Source organism: Haemaphysalis longicornis, unplaced genomic scaffold (assembly GCF_048455015.1).
Source record: "Haemaphysalis longicornis isolate Haplotype H1 unplaced genomic scaffold, Haemaphysalis longicornis Haplotype H1 scaffold_1, whole genome shotgun sequence".
NCBI lineage: Eukaryota > Metazoa > Arthropoda > Arachnida > Ixodida > Ixodidae > Haemaphysalis > Haemaphysalis longicornis.
The window spans coordinates 248,248,025-248,268,400 of NW_027526203.1; the positions used below are offsets into that span (position 1 = coordinate 248,248,025).

At 49.3% G+C, this 20,376-nt stretch overlaps 1 protein-coding gene across 1 annotated transcript in view; it reads left to right on the plus strand.

Annotated features, from left to right (window-relative positions):
• The first annotated feature begins 212 nt into the window (after positions 1–212).
• The window catches only part of LOC144143679 (long-chain fatty acid transport protein 4-like), a 121,443-nt gene continuing 101,279 nt past the window's right edge, over positions 213–20,376 (plus strand). Inside the window, exon 1 of the mRNA XM_077675467.1 lies at positions 213–499. Within this exon, the coding sequence (XP_077531593.1) occupies positions 339–499 (161 nt within the window). The 5' untranslated portion in view covers positions 213–338. The remainder of the gene's footprint in view (positions 500–20,376) is intronic.

Sequence of the window (20,376 nt, forward strand, 5' to 3'; positions counted from 1 at the left end):
GCATTAGTGTCCATACCGCTTTATTGTTTTGGCGATTCAAATAACGCGCTCAATAAACCCTGCATTGTAGCGCCATCTCCCCGGTCTCTCGTAAACAAATCTGCCCCGTTTTCAATAGTGGCGCCATCCCTGGGAGAGTTCCCCCTATTCTGTATGTCGCAGGGGTCGGCGGGGGCGTTGCGATCGGCCACCACGCCACGTGATGTGGTGAGGCCGTGTTTCTCCCCTGCAATGAAGGAGGAAAAACAGTTCCCATGTGTCCCAGGAAAGTGTGACGGCCGGGTTACATTTAGTGGCAAGCCTGCCCTCTCGCACGCCAGAGACGGACAGGTCGTAGTATGCTCAAGCTGGCCGGGCTCTGCGGATCATTTAGCGTGCTCACTCTCGGCTCACTGTGCTCCGTCTGGATGGCTGGATTCATCACTTTCTTCCTCTACGTTATCACAGGGGGATGGAGATTCCTCCGGATAGTCTTCTACACGGCACGCCGCGACTTGACGTGAGTACCTGCGCCCACTTGGCCCCCTTTATTTCTTCGCGAACTGGCTCTCTTTTTTTTTTCGTTCATGCTGGAGCATTCCGAGCACAGCTTACGCTACGGTGGACGGCTGTTCGGGCCATCCACCGAGCTGAGCGCGCCTCGAATGATTTCGGCCTGTGTTTTGCCTGCTATACCACCTGCTGCGCTGTTTTTAAATAGTTTTTATAGACTGACTGGCGGCCACGATGCGACCACATATCTATATATTTATATATATGTCGCGATTGGTCAATGTGCGCTTGGCATGTGTATACAAACTACCTGGCATGACATTCCTAATGCAATGTGTCTATATGGCCGCTGCCCAACCAGAATGTTGTGCGTACACAGCCCACCTTGTACTATGTGTGATCATAAGGTATCGCACGACACTGTGAGCGACTGTTCGTTTCATGCTGCATACGTTTACCGCGTCTGCTAATTTGTCGCGCTCTCAAAATCACACCTGCCATAGCGCGCTTACATAACTGATATTCACATCAACGCTCACCACTAAAAGAAAAAAAAAAGTCAGTCATTTATTAAGCTCGGCCGACGCTATGACATTAAAAAGATGTCAACGCCAACTGCTGTCATCATTAACTTGATTGCCGCTCGCGATGTTTCCCTAGCCGTCGCGAGTAGAAAGCGCTGTCGTCTGAACGCTGTGATTTAGTTCGTCATTCGCGAGTGTTTTCCTCGCGAAACAAAAACAGTGTGCGCGGCCGACCTACTTTTTAGATACACCGTCGTTGCATTTCACTTAGATTCTTACCCTGAGATTGCTATTTCGAGGTGCCATCGCGGAACACTGGCCTGCTTGCGCCTAGGTATAGGTCCCTGGCCAGCGGCGTTCGCGCCGATAATTCCAACGGCTATTGCAGTGCCGGAAATTGTCAGCTGTCGATAGATGCTACCTAATATTTTGAAAGAGCGCAGTGTAGACGTTTCTCAGAACAGAGAAGCGAACGTTGTAGAAGAAGTTTCGTAGAATTTCTCACTCTGTCTTATCCACTGGAACGGCACTTCGTCGGTTTCATGTGCGCGTACATAGTAATAAAAAAAATGCGGCGGCAAGAAAACGGGGCGAATCCGGGTTGAAAGGCAATGCTGATATTGGTGGTACCGGAATGACGAAATCAATTTATACTTTCAATGAATCTAAAAGTGAAATCAGAACCCTGCAAAATTTGTTGATTACCTATTGTTAGTGGTCAAATAATCAAAATCGTCTCGCACGCAAGTTAGTCATCCACGCACGTTCGTCATGCAATCACGCATATGCGTCTGGTAATGCAACTGCCGTCTTGGCAGCATTCTTTTCGATTTGTTTTTTCTGACTCGTCATTGCGAGGCGGACGTGGGACATCTGTATAGTCGCATATGCAAGAGCTAACCTATGCGCCGGCGCAAATATAGCAAGCCTGTTGCGCCGAGGTTTCGTGCTTATCTCCCCCGTTCGGTAGCATGCTGTGTTGCGTTCCCTGCGCTTTCTGAAACCTGCTCTGTGTCCAACCTCAAATATTTATATCCCTAGCCAATTGTGCGAAGTTACCTGCTGGAAATGAGACCTTTCAACAAGCTTAACAAGCAGTCTAACCTCTGCTGTCCTCATAAACCTCCTCTCACTTTTGGATAGTGTTCGCATAATTTTGGCATTTCTTAAGGTCAAAAAGAATAGGGTGCTAAGCGGACGTGCACCAGAGAAAAACAAATGGCACATACAGACGTATACAGGTCTCTGCATATGTCGTTTGTGCCTCTCTCCGTCTGCGCCTAGCGAGCTCAGCAATCATTAGCTCAGCAAAAAGTTTTGTTTGCTATTTTGTTTCTGTGTCGCAATTGTTTGATCAATATCTCCGGTGGTCACCAGTTGACCACACTTTGGGCATTGTCCGTTTACTGACACCCCGTCCCACGGCGCACGATCAAGCTTTAGGCCTCTTTGATTCGTCCTGAACATTTTGAGCAACGGTTTGAGACAGGGGGATCCGTTATGCCGATCACCAGGTTTTTTTTAAAAGAGGGCCGTCACATTCACGCAAACGCTGCTTTAGCAATACTCCTCTGGTGTTCTACCTCATATTTAGCAACAGTAGGGGTGCCGTGTGGTGCGAAACGCCTTCTTTCGACATATTTTACACTTAGCTTGCCGACTTGTATTTCGCTCAGATTTAACCCCGGCGTGCCGCAGCGATGTGCAATTTCTACGCCTCGCTATCTATCGCACCCGCGGTTTTGATTCCGCCTCGGTACCGGCTACGAGCCTTCTATGCGCCTAGAGCTCTCACCGGCTTCCTTCCTCGGGATGTGTGTAGCTTATCGCGAGATAAGACATGTCTAGGCAGACTGTTGCGACAGCGTATTTTACCGCTATCGTTCGTTCAAATCCACTGCATCGTTGCGCATGCACCGAATCGCTTTCTAGAACCGCGCTTTTTCTGCAGGAGCTGCCAGACGAGGAAGTGTCCGCGACGGGGAGGTGTGCGCTCCTCCTCAAACAGTTGCAATACGAATTTCTAGTGCTCGTATCTGGAAGAGACGACCGTTTGGGTGCTAACACGACCCAAGTTTCATTTCACAAATTCAGTCAGAAGCGTTGTAAATTGCAATTTGCGAACGACGCCAATTTAAAATGTCGCATCGCTTGGTCACGGCCACACCTACGGCGCACCAGGGTTTATCAAGCCCTCATTGTAACTGAACATGATACAGCTATGGCCATAATCTTTTTGCAAGTGTGGAGATTTGTCCCACTCGCTGGGTCACGATCATGCTTGTATACCGCGCCCTTTCTGCAGCTTCCCTGTTTTCCCCTTTGAAATGGTCAGAAGTTCCCGCCAAATTGCATTCTCGATTCGCCCGTGTAGGTATAATTACGGCTTGGGAGGGTGGTGTCGCAGACTGCCGTACGTTTCGCTCAGGTTTCCGCAACCATTTCTGTTGCTTTCGCAGCTGCTTCTTGGCGAAAGTCTGAGATCAGTCTCTCCACTTCCTTTATCTGTCTCGTCCGGAGGAAGTGGGGCAGGAACCGCGCTTGTCGTTGTCTCCATTCGCGCGCGCACATTTTGCCCGATAACTCGTCGGAGAAATGCCATGGAGAAACCGCGCGATAGGAAATGCGATAGCTAGAGATTGTGGGTAGTGCTTGCCTTTCAGAATCCTTTCCCTTTCAGCATGATGCGATGCACCCCAGAAGAAGAAAAAGAAAATAGCAAAGGCGGTGGTGACTCGCCGGTGCCGGGTACAGTGATTCACGCTATATCTATTGGGGCAACATGTCGTGCCCGTTTTCGTCTCATGTTCTAGTTACCCCGTTCAGCACACTACGAAGGGATATTTGGTCTCTTTCATTAAAGCGAAGCTTTTGATGCCTCAGTGATGACGTCCCGTGCACGGCAAAACGTACTACAGGAGAGCCAACTTTACACGGGCGCTTCAAGGAAAAAGAAAGGAAAAACGCTTCCCCCGATCGGAATCGAACCTGGGTCCCTCGCGTTAGAGAGCCGACGTCTATCCGATTGCGCCATTCCGACGTGGTTGAGGCAGTTTATATTTTAAGGCGAATTTTTTTGCCTCAGTGATGGCGACCCCGCAGGAAAGCCAACGTTCTCTGACGATGGTGGTGATCGCGAGAGAAGTGGAAGATGGTTGAAATTCGAAGCTTTCTCTGGTCGAAAGCTGTCTTCAAACTCCATAGTCAGAGTCCAAAATCGAAATCGTTACGCCCAAACGCACTGCAGGAAAGCCAACTATCACAATGGGTTTCCACAAAGGCACGTCAAGCGCAGGTGCGCAGCCAACACTTTATCCCTGGTCAATCCCCCCAAGTGGGTATGTGCCAAACACTTCAAGGGCATCGTCATCATCAGTCCAAACTCGGACGACTTTGATTCGACTCTGTTTGCGGCGCAAGAAAGCTTCGCGTTCCGACCATTTTTGTCCTCGCAATGAGAATTATTTCAGGAGAAAAAAAAAATATAGAGGTGCTCTCTGGCTCCCCTGGCAAGTCCAAAGCGAATTTACTGGACCACGTGGGTTTAGGTGCATAGGCAGATCTAGGTATCAAGGCACCATTCCGCTTACTTTTGAAAAACGCATGACAGGCGCGACCAAGCCGCAGGATTGTTTGGTTCCCTGAACAGCGCCGGTGCCTCCATGTGCGCCCTCGCAATTCTAGCTCCACGTCAACGTCAAATTTGATACACCAACATGCCTAAGCACTCTTGGGGGAAAGTGACATAACGAAGCAGGCACGAGTCGGTATTACCAGATTGATTGATTGATCATGGGGTTTGAAGCGCCGAAGCTACACCTGCAGTCTATGAGGCGTGCCGTAGTGGAGGGCTCCGGATTAATTTTGGCCACCTGGGGATCTTTAACGTGCGCCAAAATCTCGACACACGGCCGTTTTTGCTTTTCGCCTCCATCTGAAAAGCGGACACCGAACCCGCGTCCTTGGGCTCAGCATCGGTAGAACGAGACGCCTGCGTGGACAACCTATGCGGAATAGCCCCAGACCAAACTGCCCGGACGTATGAAGTATGAAGTGTAAATGGTCCTTAAATGCGCACGCTCCCCGCGTGCCTGCGGGAGCTGTTACATTACTGCGAATATCGGGCCCCCGTTAACCTTACATAGATTCATTTCGTGCGTAAAGTTGTTTACTTTAAGCATAATATTGCTCTGTGGCTGGTGGACAGTGTTCGTTGATCTTGCGCAGGATCACTCTTCGAAGCAGTGACAAAGAGCACAGGAAGTAATTCTTGTATAGTCCGCTATTATTTTTGTGTGGCTTTGCGGATGGTTTGCTTGTGCCCAACTTAATTAAGATGTGGAGAGGCAGGACGGAGACGAGGGACATCCGTTTTCCGTTTCTCTTAATTCCTTCCCCTCCGCGTGCAGTCTTTTTTTTTTTTTTTTTCCTCTGTGTGCGACGCACTTTCCTTTCTACACCTCTCGCGATTTCCTCGTAGCCGCCCATCCTAACAAAAAAAAAAAAAAAAAAAGAGGAAAAATATAGGCACACACACTTAACATGTGCAGGACACCCACGCTTCTTGTCACTTGGGTGTAGGAATGCAAAAGTTTCACGGGGGAACTGTTTTCGAATAGTCTTTCTGCGCAGGTTTGTGACTGGGGTGTCCTCGGTATTTCCCGTGCTTTAGCGCAGGCACTGTGTAAGTTACACATCTCGTGCTGTGGCGCTAAAACCCGTTATATTTTTGAAGCTAACGTACCGGATCACACCGGCTATCGAAAGGTGTGGTCGAGAGGAGCAGCAGCCGAGCAGCGGCTTTTCTCGCCCAGCGACAGAACTCTCCGGTCTTGCACGTGGCTCTTGGCATGCCCAGGCGTTGTTTAGCAACGGAGGCGCGGGCCTTTACTTTGTTTTATTTCTGAGGCGCGCGGTGCGGGCTTGATGACGTACTATTTGGACCGTATTTCGGTTACAACGCCTCCGCCTTTCTCCGCTATAAAACCTATCCCCTTCGCTCCAAATTGGTCCTTTTCATGGTTTATCCCCACCCGCAAGAATACGGATCACGAGGCATACGCTATAATCATACACCTAAGAGGGTTAAGAAAGTTGCGTTCCCACTTGCGACTGCGGCACGTCGCGCGACGTCCGGCGACGCGTGTCGCGTGATGAGGCGGCGTTCACACTTCAGCCAGCGATGATGCGGCTGCATGTCTCAGGATTCTTCCCCGTATACCTTACTACTCCCTCATGCTTCCAATAAATATTTGCGCTCAAAGGTAAAAAATATGTTACCGCGACAACAAGCAGAAATAAGCTTAAAGCACATGCTACTGATTTGAAACGGTGCCGTGAGCATTGCGGGAAGGGTAGCCAAAAATAGGGTGTCGAACCGAAAAAAATACCTGTTCGGTTACAGTTCGGGTGAAATAATTTCGTTCCGGTTCAGTTCCGGTTCGAAAAATCACGTACCGAACCGGTTCGCGAACCGGTTCGATTAGTTGAATTATCACTGAAATCAGAAACAACGTTTAGTAGTTTAAAACGACAGTCAGATCAAAACACAAACAAAAATTCAAAATGCTGTTGTTCCGCAAGGGCAGTGGCGCAGTTGCAAAGCAAACTTACAATTATGAGATATTAGAAAAACACATGAAGTGGCGATGATTTACCACCTACTTTCTCGCCCAGACTTTATGTTGTCCTAGCGACTATTCATAAAGCCACCGCCAAGCGATATGATGGTGGGATATATTTTCTGCCCTTTCCTTTTTGTTGAAATCGCAATCGCCACTATGGAATCGCCCATCACGCTAACCTTGAAGCCTTAAATTTTGGCCTGCGTACTGGCGCGTTCGAATACCAGTGCTTAATACCAATGGCGCACATTTTTTTATACTTCTAACAAAACAGAAAAATCCTACAACAGGCACATAAATACTAGCAATGAATTAGATTATTTGGTCACTCTGAAGAATTTGTTAGCTGTCACCTTACCGAATGTGTTAGCCACACTTTTGTTAAAGGTAAGCTTTAGTTAACGCTCAGTCACTGTATTATTGCTCTGACCACTGCAATTCCTTTTGCGATAGCTGTACCGGATGTGTGCATTACAATCAGTATGTCATCGTACCGCCTGACCCCAGGCCATCGTTCCGTGTGCTACATTGCGGAATCTTATTACATATTATGCTGTTACAAAATGAAATTGAAATTTGACGCGCGGAACATGAGATGGGACTTTTTTGGGTAGACGCTCTTTAATTCGTCCACAGCAGTACTCCCCTCCGGAACGAGTAGCAGTAGAACTGATGTAGCGAGTTTGGCAGTCAGCAAAGTGCACCTTCGAAAAAAAAAAAAAACAGATCTGAAAGAGACAAAACTGCAGAACAAGCAGAAAAAATGATCGCTGGGCGAATGGGACAGTGTGAGGTACCGGCCTGCTTTTCTGCACGTGTTGTCTGCTTTATTACTGTTTCTGTTTCCAAGACAAGGCCGAGGGCTGCAGTTTCTTGCCAAGGGATTAAGTGCGTACCTTAACAGTTCTCCCTGGCATATCTGTTCTTATTTGTATATGTAAAAAACGGAACTTGTCCACTGTACTGTCCTCAAAAACTGACCACGGAACTCGCTTCCTTCGCACTGATGACAAGTTTGGTTGTGAAAGGCAGGGCAAAGAAAAGTATAGAGCAATATCCACGTTTCGGTGTTTTTTTTACTTATTCGGTTTTACTTACTTTTTGCTTAATATTTTAAAATAATGTTATTCGCATTTTCTTTTTTGTTGTTTTCCGTGTAAGCACATTTAAAAAAATGGCGCATTTGATGCCCCTCTCTGCTCCGATATCTCTGCCCCGAGGCGCAGCTTATGTTGCAGGCCGGCAGACTTATTTCAAACAGCTTGTGATATTAAACGTGGATCAAAATCTCGATACACGGACGTTCTCGATTTCCATCTACTTCAGAAAAACGGTCGTGGTGAAGGGAGATCGAGACCACTTGTGGTCAGCAGCAAACGGCTTAGCCACTGAGCAGCTCCTGCGGTCACACTTGTCAAGTATTAACCATTTGCAGGTGTCGGACCTTTTAAACAAATTGTGAAATGCAAAAAGTTTGCACACTCGGGTGTGGGCTTTCGCTGTTGCGCAGTGGAGCACTACTCCTGCAGCCTGATTGCTCCAATAAAGTCGCAGCTAGGGAAGGGCTAAGTCGTTTTATATCCCCTGCAAGCTGCCGAGAAAGACGTTTCGCTTGGTCAGCTAGCACTACGCTCGCGCTTCCAGCAGCAACAGACCATTGCTACATTGGTACTCATTCATTTCCCTGTTGTTACATAGAGCGTGATAGTGTTCAATTGTCTGGAGGGGAAAGTGCGCGATCGGGTACGAAGTTGATGGTCCGTGAAAGAAAAAAAAAAACCTGAATTGCATTGACTGTGCTATATCAACAACGGAGGGCCGAACCGTTTCGGCATGAACCGGTAGCCGCTATTTCTTTTTTCGGTTCAGTTCCGGTTCGGGTTCAGCGTGCTCAAAAAATAACTGTTCTGGTTCGGGTTCAGTTCAGGCAGAAATACCGTTTCAGTTCCGGTTTTCGGTTCGGTTCTGTTCCGGTTCGACACCCTGCCAAAAATAATGACATCAAGCGAGCCCTTTTCAGCATATTGCAGGTAAACATGCACGCGTCCAATTCCACGTCGCAACACTCGCATCACGACCCGCAAAGGTTGCTTCTTTTATTGACGACGCAGAAGTTTCTTGCGCCTTGAAACCAACGGCGTGTACTTGTCGATTGTACGCTAATTGAAGGAATGAAAGACCATGGAGCCAGTCTACGTACACTGATCCGCTGACCAAAGAACCGATGGGCATGACAGGCCGTCTTGCCCGTCTAAGTCCGACCGCCATTGCAATGCCGGAAGTAAACAAACTTGTTATTTCTGGTTACTGATCTACGTTGCGCTACGCCAATCGACTCTGCCGCCATGATTGGCTAACTGGTTTGCTACAGCCATCGCGCAATGAGGAACTCGGTCAGCGAGCTACGGGCTGCGCTGTCGGAAAGCGACGAAAAGAAACGCCGTGCGCGTCGCTTTGCGACACCTGCGATTGACAAGGGTGAACGTACCCCAGCGCAAGATTTTGTCGCAAATTATCGAAGCAAGTGCTCGCTACTGACCGCAGATCTCTAATGGGGAAAAAAATTAAGTTCGGACATAAGTTCTGTTCCGTTCGGTTTTTGCTAGCCATAACTCCTTGCCTGGCGCATTGTTTTTCCTGAGGCGTTTGACGTCGACCAGTGCGTACATTTGTCCGCTCTCTGCCCCCCTCCCCTGCCCAGGTGCGCGCACCGACGTCGGTAAGCAAAGACGTTATATTTAGCCTCACAGCATCCAGGCTTGGTAGCTCCGTCGTTAAGAGACGCCTTATTTCCTGCGAAACGCCCCTGGCCCACGGCGGGGACGAGGCAAAAAAATAATTCAGCTGATTCTTTCTTGCGGCGACGGGGCGTGCGTGAACTGCCAGAGGCTCGCTCTTCTCCCGGTCTTCTGTCACGCTGTTCTGCGCATCTCAAATGGGCCGCGTGGTTGTTTGACCAGGCTCGGTGGTTTGTTCCCCGTCCCGCGAGCTCCTCTTCATAAGCGAATTGGCCGGGCGGCTGATGCTAGCACTAGTGGCTCTACAGCTAGCACCTAAGGTCCTTGCTAGCACCTACTACCAGCGCCGTACGTGTGTTGCTTGCTGCGAGCGAGGCCTTTTTAGCGAATCTCTTTTCGTACGAAAGCACTACTAGTCTCTCCTTGAGAGAGAGAGAGAGAGAGAGAGAGAGAGAGAGAGAGAGAGAGAGAGAGAGAGAGAGAGAGAGAGAGAGAGAGAGAGAGAGAGAGAGAGAGAGAGAGGGGGGGGGGGGGAGCGTTGCCGGGGCCGGCATGAAACGTTGGTCCTCTCGGTTGCGAAGCGCCACGATGACTGGTTGGTCTCAGTGCGCAAACAGTGCACAAACAGTGCGCGGTGGTACAGTAGCGGTCGCCTCGCCTTCTGCGCAGCACTGTTTGTGTATACACAAAATAAATAGTGACGGGATTTGGGATCCTCGTTTGAAATGTCTAGAGAACAAATTCGTTCCCCCAGACCCATGAACACGCACACGACACACATTCACACGGGTGATTCACCGAAACGGGCACACCTGATACCTGTAAGGACATCCGACCCATATCCACACATGTGCAATGGCGCATGCTTACACTCAAACGATATCGCGACTGCACAACATTTAATAAGCGACCGATCAGACAAAGGCCTGGCAATCCCTAACTTGGGGCAAGAAAATACCTGATTTGGTCCAGAAAATTTAGCTTCGTACGATGTTCAGTGGATGGCGCAGTCAAACCATGTCATTTTTTTTGTTGTTGTTGTTTTCTGTGTGCTAGAGTTTGAGACTTGGGCTGTTTGTCTGCGTCCCCTGTACGTACCAAGGGACGTAAAAGATGCGCTTGAAGTTGGCAAAAGCTTGACAGACAATGCTGTTTTCGCAACCTATCACACGACCTATGCTTTCGTAATACTGACTTGAGGGGATACGGCCCGTTCGTCACATGGCGCTTCGTCATAGGCCGGTTCGTAATAGGCCGTTTGGTTACATAGGATCATTCGTCTTAGGCCGGTTCGTAATAGGCCGTTTGGTCACATAGGATCATTCTACATAGGCCAGTTTGTCACGGAGGAAAGTCATGAAAGACAGAAAAGTGAGACAGGAACGTAGCCCAACAAAGTTCTTGGAAGACGGGCCAGGCGTCTGGTTCTAAGTGGTCCCGTAATAGGGAAAGTGGTAGCACCAACCTTCTCGTTATTGGAAATTTCACATGGGCCATTTCGTGTAACTTATTAGTGGTATAATACAAGTGGTGCAACTAATTATTTGATGGACCTTTCTCCAGTAGCCATCTGCGCATGCGCGGGGCGCCGGTCCGCCATTCTTGACAGTAGCGCTCGGGCAAAATAAACAAAAGGGCGCCCCCTCAGCTGCTGCTTGGGGAGCGGATATGCCTCCTATAGGGCTGCACGTTTTTATATCCTCATTTCGGACAGTTCGAGTGAGTTTTTATGTGCACACACACAAAAAAAAAGGCTTTCCAAGGAAAGGGGCAAAAATGACCACGCTGTGAGCACTTGTCTACTATACTCGGTGACAACTTAATAACGGCACCGGAAGTTGCCGCTGTGCCTTATCACCGTAGCCGGATGTTTCTCCGCGTGGCGCAACTAGGGCGTTACTGGGAATATTTTGAACATTGCGTGAGCCATTCCCGTGATTTTTTGGACTTAATATGCTTATAAACGACTCCAGTGACGACAAACAAACTGCGCGAGACAAAGCAGACGATATCACGCATTCATAGCAAACCCCTTTCAAAACGCGCGCGCACTGACTTCACGGGTCCGGCGCTTTGGCGGAGTGATACACTACATGAGGTGGTGCCGTTCTTGAGTTGTAACCGAGTATAGTGAGGGAGCAATGAAAATGAAAAAAAAAAGGTGAAGAAAAAGGAGTGCTACGGCCACTGCAAATTAGTCACGCGAGCGTGCGCCTGCCACCGTGACATTCATGGGAAAGGCAAAGGGGACGGTGGTATGGACTGCAGGACCGCGATAATTCGTGCACGGGTTCCCCGAAAGCCAAAAATGTTTTGTGGCGTGCCTTACTGCCAGTTTAGGATCGCCGTGGCGGCCGCTAAGAGGACCGGTACTGCGAAAAGGTGTCCAAAGTAGTTATAGTCATGCCTCATCACCACTTACGTTTAAAAAAAAGCCATGAATTTTGTTTTTGCGTTCCTGTGACGAAATTTCTAAAGTGACAAACTTGCCTATGACGAATGATCCTATGTGACCAAATGGCCTATTACGAACCGGCCTATGACGAAACGTCATGTGACGAACGGGCCTACACCCCTGACTTATGAGGCACGCGTTCTTTACAAGCACACCGCAGCTGAGCTGTTCATTTCGTCCATGCGGAGGTGGGCCACGCGAGTGACACGCCATGGGTATACCGACTGAGCTGCAGGGAAGAGTCGAGGAAGGCCGATGGACCAAAGAAGGGATTAATACCCCTGTCACACGCGCCAACCTAATGTCATTTTAGACGAATGAGATTCGTTTCAAATGACATTCGTTTTCTGCATAGGTGCTACACGAACAAACCAAATGTCATTCACGTGTGATGTCAATGGCAATCGGTAGTATACTTGGCGCACTCTAAATTGCATAGAATGATGATGTAATCCAGATAAGCGTTTATACTTTGAGAAAAAGTATCTAAAATGCTTTAGCATGCGTTATGCGCACTCTTTTTAGGCCGTAATTTGTTGCAATAAGTCATACTAGAGTGAACTCTAGAGTGAAGTCATACTAGAGTGAATTCTAGTTCACTCTAGTCATACGAAGCCAAGACAAATAACAAGGAGATCCGCCATGATCCATACCGCAATTTGTCCACAAACATGGCGGCGCGCGGGGACGACGCCGCGATGAGCGACGTGAGAAAGGCTGTCGCCGAGCGAACGTCTCGCTCTCGGACCATTGCGTGCGTTCGTTTGGGTTTCCCGCGGCATTGCGGGCGCGCGCATTTTCCGTCCCCATGCCGACGGCAGCCATGTTGAAATGGTTGAAAGTTGGAAAAGCCGGGAACCCATGCGGTCACACTGAAAGCGGAAGTAATTCATTCAAAGTGCTCAATAAAGCAAGCGAAAGCTTTTAAAACAGGCAAGATCAAATTTAAAGATATTTTTTTTTTCTGGTCTTCTGCTGTTGAGAGTACGCAGTTGGTCCGAATTCACAGTCGAATGAGTTCTCTGGACTCATTTGGTACCGAATGTCATTCGCAGCGAATGTCATTAGACTGAGCCCGTGTGACAGCAGACGAATGTCATTTGAAACGAATCTCATTCGTCTAAAATGACATTAGGTTGGCGCGTGTGACAGGGGTATAAGTCGGCGGGATCGATCTTCCGTCGACCGGATGGTGCTGGGGATGGCCCTAATTGGCATTTTTTTGCAGGCCACTGCCGATACCTGGCGTCGTATTCCCCCACGGAGTTCGTTCCCTGTGCTAATGGTTGGTCGCGAGTCTTGCCCTCACTCCAGAGGAGCTGGCGGAGGACCGAGGACAGCCGAGTAGTTGCGTTATTAATTAGTTTGCATTGCACTGCATTAGTTATGCATTTGCATTGCCAGGTGGTTGCGTATTTTCCATGTGTGGGCTAGAGTGCCTTTCCTCTGTGCGGGGCGAGCGCGGTTTCGTGCGGGGCCCCTGTGGCGCCGTCAGTACGGCCGGCGCTCAGTTAGCAGCCGCGATACTTGGCCACGAAGCATCCTTATTAAGCACGCGCGCGCGATTTCCTCCTCTGGGTGCGTGTGTTGCGTGATCGCTCGTGTGTTCAGGGGGAGGGACATTTTGTGAAGGTCGGTTGGCTGCGCAGCGATGGGCTCTCGGCGGTTGCTGCCACTTGGGGAAAAGAGCGATCGAACTCAGATTTGCTGGCACACGCCGTCCACGGGTTTCCTTGACACCCGCCACATAAGGCTCCCGCGGTGGTCATTTTTTCCCTGAAGTTGTTGCCACTTCGGCTGCGGCTGCCGCCGCCTGCGAAATCCATGCCGCAATTTGTCATTGCCAATATATCCCCCGCCCGCTGGGCTTCTCTCGTGTTTTTTTTTTTCTTTTTCTTTTTTACCTCGCAGACGCAGCAATCATCGGCTCTGGGGTGTGTTCTGTAAAAGCCTTTAAAGGGCGGGGCTGCTTTGGCAACAAAAATACCGGGAGCGAAACTGCGGGCATCATTATCTGTTTTGTTTTTTTGTTCACACCTGTATTAATTGAAAGTCCCGAAATTTAAAATATTGGTGCGGCAACTCGTAGACCAAAAGGCTAAGCACATCGCCATGATGCCTGTTTGTTTCAGGCGAACAGTTCACGTGAAAAGACAAAACTATTTTAAATTTTCAATCTTATTACTTGCATAACTAGGGTCGTCGTTTGAGCAATATTTTGGCAGTGTTAGCGGGGGTGTCGCTGTCTGCAGCCTAAACGTCGCTGTAAGATCACTTCCTTGAAGGTAGACCTTTACGCCTTGCTTAATTAAACTCACGACCAGCTTTTAACTTAGCCCTCGTCAGCTATATAACTTGTGTTTGGTGCTTGGGAAGGTAGCCTTCGGGTATATTGCGCTTTACGGGCAATCACGGACGAGTTCTTGTACTAAAATGCTGTTATATAACTTTCCTTTTGTTCATTCAGTCAGCCTCATCAGGTTTTCCTTCTTCCAGTTGCTTTCCTTCATTATGTCCCTGCTTGCACTTGCAGTGCAGCATTCGTTACATGTAGTTCTTCGATCGGACCGGACAAAGCTAACCATATACAACCGTCTCTCTAAAAAAAAAAAGGGGGGGGGGAGTAATTAAAAGGCCACTGAATATCTGATTGGTTTGATTTTTTTGCGGGGTTTAACGCGCAGAGGCTACAACGGCGATGAGGCGCGCCGTAGTGGAGGGCTCCGGATTAATTTTGACCACCTGGGAATCTTTAACGTGCGCAGAAATCTCGTACACACGGACGTTTTCGCTTTTCGCCTCCATCAGAAAAGCGGCCGCCGCGGCCGGGAATCGAACCCATGTGCTCGGGCTCAGCAGCACAACGCCATAGCCACTGAGCCACCGCAGCGGGTTTCTAAGGCATTAGAAAATACGACAAGGTGTAAATTAACGTCAACATTTGGCGTTTAATTAATGCGTAAGCATTCTCTGCCGAATACCTCAACGCGAACCGTCTACTGCCTTGCCAAGACATTTAATCATTATAAAAGTGTAAGAGTAAATCACTGCAAGAGGAGGAGTGCAAGAGGGTATTTGGAAAAAAACAAACACATAACCAGGTGAAACAAAAGTCACCCCATTCGGGCACTGATGCCAAATCTGGAAACCGCCAGTCGTTGCAGAACGCTAGAAATCACATAAAATAAAAAAAAGCATATACTGAAAATGAAGCAACCCAACCACAGTTCTACCTAATCGTGCCCTTTCATGCGTCTCTATAAACAAAAAGAAAAAAAAGAACGGTGAACGAACAGACAAATTCAACTATTTCCACATGCCCTGACATGAATAACTAAAAAAAAGAAGCTGCCTGGGTTGAGGCATTTCATGCCTCCGAGAAAACACACTGTAGATGAAACGAACAGACACACAGCGTCAGAATTTTTACATATTAATAGACAATTCTCAAAATTTCTGCACCTTTTTGTATGGTGGGGGCTTCCCTTAGGCCTACAACTACAGGTAACGGTTTCAGTGCAGCATAAGCGATACAGTTTCTGTTCATTTAAGCGTAGTTGGTAGAAACATCTGGTTAAACATTACCGCAGCATTAGGATATGAAACTAAAGGCAGCTCTAAAGGACCGGACAAAGCTAACCATATACAACCGTCTCTCTAAAAAAAAAAAGGGGGGGGGGGAGTAATTAAAAGGCCACTGAATATCTGATTGGTTTGATTTTTTTGCGGGGTTTAACGCGCAGAGGCTACAACGGCGATGAGGCGCGCCGTAGTGGAGGGCTCCGGATTAATTTTGACCACCTGGGAATCTTTAACGTGCGCAGAAATCTCGTACACACGGACGTTTTCGCTTTTCGCCTCCATCAGAAAAGCGGCCGCCGCGGCCGGGAATCGAACCCATGTCCTCGGGCTCAGCAGCACAACGCCATAGCCACTGAGCCACCGCGGCGGTTCCACTGAATATCTACTCTGGGCCATTTTGTACATGTGCGCATTTTAATGAAGTCGCGCTGACACTATCCGATTAGCTGTGCAGTTTCGATCGTTGCTCGAGTTTCGGGAAATTTGAGCTTATTTCTGGTACCATTTGGGATTTAACGAGTAAGCTTTCACTTGTTTTCCCAAGTACTTCGCATATTTTCCTCATATTTCCTTCCTTTCCTTCTTTTTACCCTTTGGTGACGGCGCGTTCAGCCGAAGCAAGAAACGTGTGTACGGTCAGAACGAGGCAAGGGAAAAAAAAAACGAAAAAAGAAAAGAAAACGTCTCGGAATGAGCGCAACCTGACAGACAGTACCTGTTCCGAAAACTACATGACGGGCCGATTACCAGCTGCCCTCTCCTCCAGGCAGGTTACGAAAAAGAAGTTATCTGCATGCCTTCGGAGCGTTTCTCCGAAGCGTGCTTGGCACCAGCACTACGTATGAAGAGTCGAAAACGCCGCCTTTTGTTAAAAGCGCACTCGAGTCCAGCACAGCTCGAATTTCGTGCAAGAACTTCCTGGTAGCTCGGCGCGCATTCTGTGTAGTAAAGCGGCCGTTCCCGGGTCAGGGCCGAAGTGCGCGGTTCCCCTCTCTGGTCACGCATGGGGAACTCCGTGGCGCGAACTGTCCCGCGACGGAATTGCCTCTTTCGGCGCCCGCGTTACGTCCCCGTGAGCAAGACGCTTGTTGGCGAGCTGACGTGTTCTCATCGAGTGGCGCTTTGCATACAGTGCCGCGAAACTCGAGGGAATGGGATGGATGGGCACGGGCGTCGGACAATGGAACTCCCCCGACTGCGCCGTGCGTGACGCCTGCGTCGTCGAAAAGGAAAGATGGAGAGCTCCGCGCCTTTTCCCGCTGCAGACAAAGCGCAGGAAAGCAGCATTCTGTGAACTGGCGCCCATGTCGTGATTGTACTTAATCATCCTTGTAACCGCGCGGTCTGGCCAGTTGTTTTAGGACCATTTATTCGCACGGGCGTCCCCAGGGGAGGGGGGGTGAGGTAGGTCAGTTGCCCCACGGATCCCGGGTCGAGGCTGCAAGGAACAGTGCTTTGACAGTTAAGATCGTTTAGAGGGGATTTTTTGGAATTGTTTGCGGAAATAATGGGTACTGATACATTTTTTTGGAGCCAATACATTTTTTGGAGCGGACGCTCATGTTTATTCATCGCAATTTTTTTACAAGCTGGCAAAGTTATCTTAGAAACCAAAAGTGGCACGGCTTTGGTTAGTAGTTTATTCAGAATCGGTCACACTGGTGCATGTAGCAGTAATAGTTGCATCCTTCGCCTGTTCTGTGCGCAACAGCCCAACACGGTCGCTACGGCATTTATCGAAACCCCGAGGGAACCGTTCCTTTACATGAAGTGCCTACGGTGTGGTATAAACTCTACACCCATTCTTCGCGATAGCTCATTGCGCTGCTGACTCAGAGAGAGAGAGAGAGAGAGAGTACACTTTATTTGGAACTCTGGTTTTCGGGTGAGTGGCGGTGGCTTCAGGCCGTGGCGACCGTTTTTCTGACGGAGGCGAAAAACTGCAATAACCGCGTGTCGAGACTTGGGAGCACGTTAAATATCCAGTTGCGTTCAGAGTTAATCGTGCGTGGGCCACGAGGCTTTGGGGGACTGCCTCCAAACAGCAGCACCGCCAAGCAAACGCAGCCCCGACGCCGCCTGAGAGCTTCGCCGTGCGCCGATCGAAGTTGTGCGGCCACGCGCTCCAGAAGTTTCGCTATGCAGGCGATATTCGTGAAGACGGTCGTTCGGAAATGGTGTCGCGTGCACCAACGCGCCGACGGTGTGATATCGACGGAAAGCTGCGCCGGAATGCGTCTCGGGCCGTGCCTCCGATTTCATTGCGGGTGCAGCGCGCGGTGCTGGCGCGCCGGGTTCCGGCGCGTGAGAAAGCGCGGTGCGCGTCAAGGTTGTGTCCCGTGTCGTCCCTCAGCGCCGCGGATTGTGTTTCGCGTCTGGATGCGCGTCTGCGCGCCCATGCTCCGCGCCGACGTGTCGAGTGGCGCTCAAGAATGCATCGCTCGCGCCGCGAGTAGACTCCCATAGCGACCGACTCACTTCTTTCTTTTCACTTGTTCGCTCGGAAATTATAATTTGGCGTCTCGGACTTGCGTGCCAGGTCCTGTGTCATCCCGAAGGTAATCGCTCGATGGTGCGCGCACCGCGTTGTCTCCCGCGCGCAACTGGAACTTCGTGAAAGTCGTTTGGGGTTGCGCCGCGGTGAGCTGGAACGAACACTTGCCGCACTGAATACCCGGCTTTCCGATATGCGGGAAAACGGTGTCGGTATTTGAGGCTGGATTGACGGAATGGTTCTGGAATTCTTTCGGTGAACCGTACAGGTGATTGTTAGAAATCTTTGAGCAGGACAACACTTTGATTTGTTTTAACGATAGTGCGGCGCCAATCGCGGTGGCCGTTTTTCTTTTGGAGGCGAACAGCATGACCGCCTGTCTGTCGAGACTTCGGGGGGTCGAAATTAATCCCCAGTCCTCCACTACGACGTGCCTCGTAGCCGAGGTGTATGCTTCGGCGCGCTAAACCCCAGTTCAAACTTCGTTTGTCACCTAATGGTCGTGCGAGGGGCTTATCCTTTCACGCTGCACGATGTTTTAATTTCGAAATTTCCACGTGCTTCCAGGAACCAGGTAAGTGGTGGTATCGGTCACCCGTGGTCGCGTTCAGAAAAACACTTTCTGACGAATCCCTCTTAACACCGGAGATAAAGATATTGGAGTTATTTTTTCACAATATTTCCTTGTTACCGTGAAGTTGGTTTTTTTTTTTTTTTTTTTTTTTACCTTTTAGGCCCCGTTTGTTACTTGTACGACCCGCGGATGTGCTGCTGCGTGCGTCAGCTGCGGTGCTCGCTTGGGAAGTTGCGTAAAACGATTTCACGACATCGTTAAAGTGGTGGGGCGGGGGGGTACTCTTGGGGGACGCGAGTGAACGTTTGTTTGAGGTCATGGCTGTGTGCATGGCAGCGCCCTTCTAGAGGTCAGAATAAAAAACGGCAGTGTGTTCTGCTAAGGTTAACTTTTAAACACCGTGAAAACATCAAGAACAAGGCAGAAGAGAAATGAAATCGCCACGAAAGGGACGAAGGATTAATGCGGCACTCGCGAGTTCTCTCTCTTTTTTTTTAAGTAGCTGTTTATTGACGAAGTAAGGCTTCAATTCCAACAGCCCTCGCGGGCACTAGGATGCGAAAACGTTACCCCCCCCCCCGCTGCATCGCACGTACGTCGCGCTGTTTGCACACTGCTTCTCGGCACGACGTCGTGAGCGCTCCGCGGTCCGGCAGGCAATGAAGACGAAGAAAGCAAAGCGAAGAGACGCACACTTGACGCAGCGCGGCAGTTTTTTTGAGCACGGCGCGCTCGTTGTGCGCTCGCGCGACTGGCATGCGTTCAGCCGGCGTCATCAACAAAACGTGCAGCAAATACGAGCGGTCTTGAAATCAGTTCATAGTTATCCCAACTATATCATACAAATCCCAACTATATCATACAACGACTGAATCAGATTTTCAGTGGCCTTAATCCATCGTGTGGACAGTGAGGTGCAGGCAGATGGAGCGCACGCCCACACTAGACGCACCTAACATTCGCTGCAACCGGTTCTCCGTGCGTGATTAGTTGAGTGGTTAGGTGCGCGCCTCAGAATTGAAGTGTCCGTGGCTCGAGCTTCCGAGGAACTTATATATCGAGGTGAAAGTTTGATAACCCTTTTTTTTCTGCCTCACAGGAAATTCCTTTCTTTTTTGTTCCACCAGTTACGTTAGGTTGAATACTCAGTAGCAAGGCAGCGCTAAAGTTGGCTTCTCGACGGTTTCAATTCACGGAGCAGTCGGTGGATAACTTTGCGAGAGGTCTTGTTACGAGATAAAAAGTCCGTTCTTGTTAACCACGCTGCGTGATTTTGTTCGGATTTCGCGGTTGCGACTTGAAGTACATTTCGCGGCCCGCTAACAAGCAGGAGTGATTAAAGAAGTCCATGGTTTGATGGCGAAGCTAGGGCCTTTATGACTTGCAGTTAAAAAAAATATCTGCTCCGTTCGTTGCAAATGTCGATGAAAGACGATAATCTTTCGTCTACATTTGCCAAATAAATGCCTCCATTCGCTTTCCCACTCACCTCTCAGGCTGTTCCTCTCCCGTCGCGCTCCTTCTAAGGTTAGCACGCTAGAGGTTTTTGCTCTAGTCGGTTTAAATTTACCGCGATCCACTGCACCAGGCCGGTGCCTCGATGCCAGAGCTGCCGTTTCGCGGAGACGCGCGTCAATCCAGGCGCCCTACTTCAACGCTTCTAGAACCACGTTGCCCTACTCCACGTGCGTTCCAAGCGGAACGTGGAACCAATCTAGTGGAACCTTTCGTAGGTGTTGCTGTTTGATAGTGGCTATAGTGGCGCGGGCGACAGCAGGCGAAGGAGTGAATTTTTTTTCGCAGTGGATGTAGTATTTTATTTGCTATTGGAAAATCAAGCATCCACGAATTTTTACTAAAGAACACCGCAAATATCACGTATGTATTGATTTT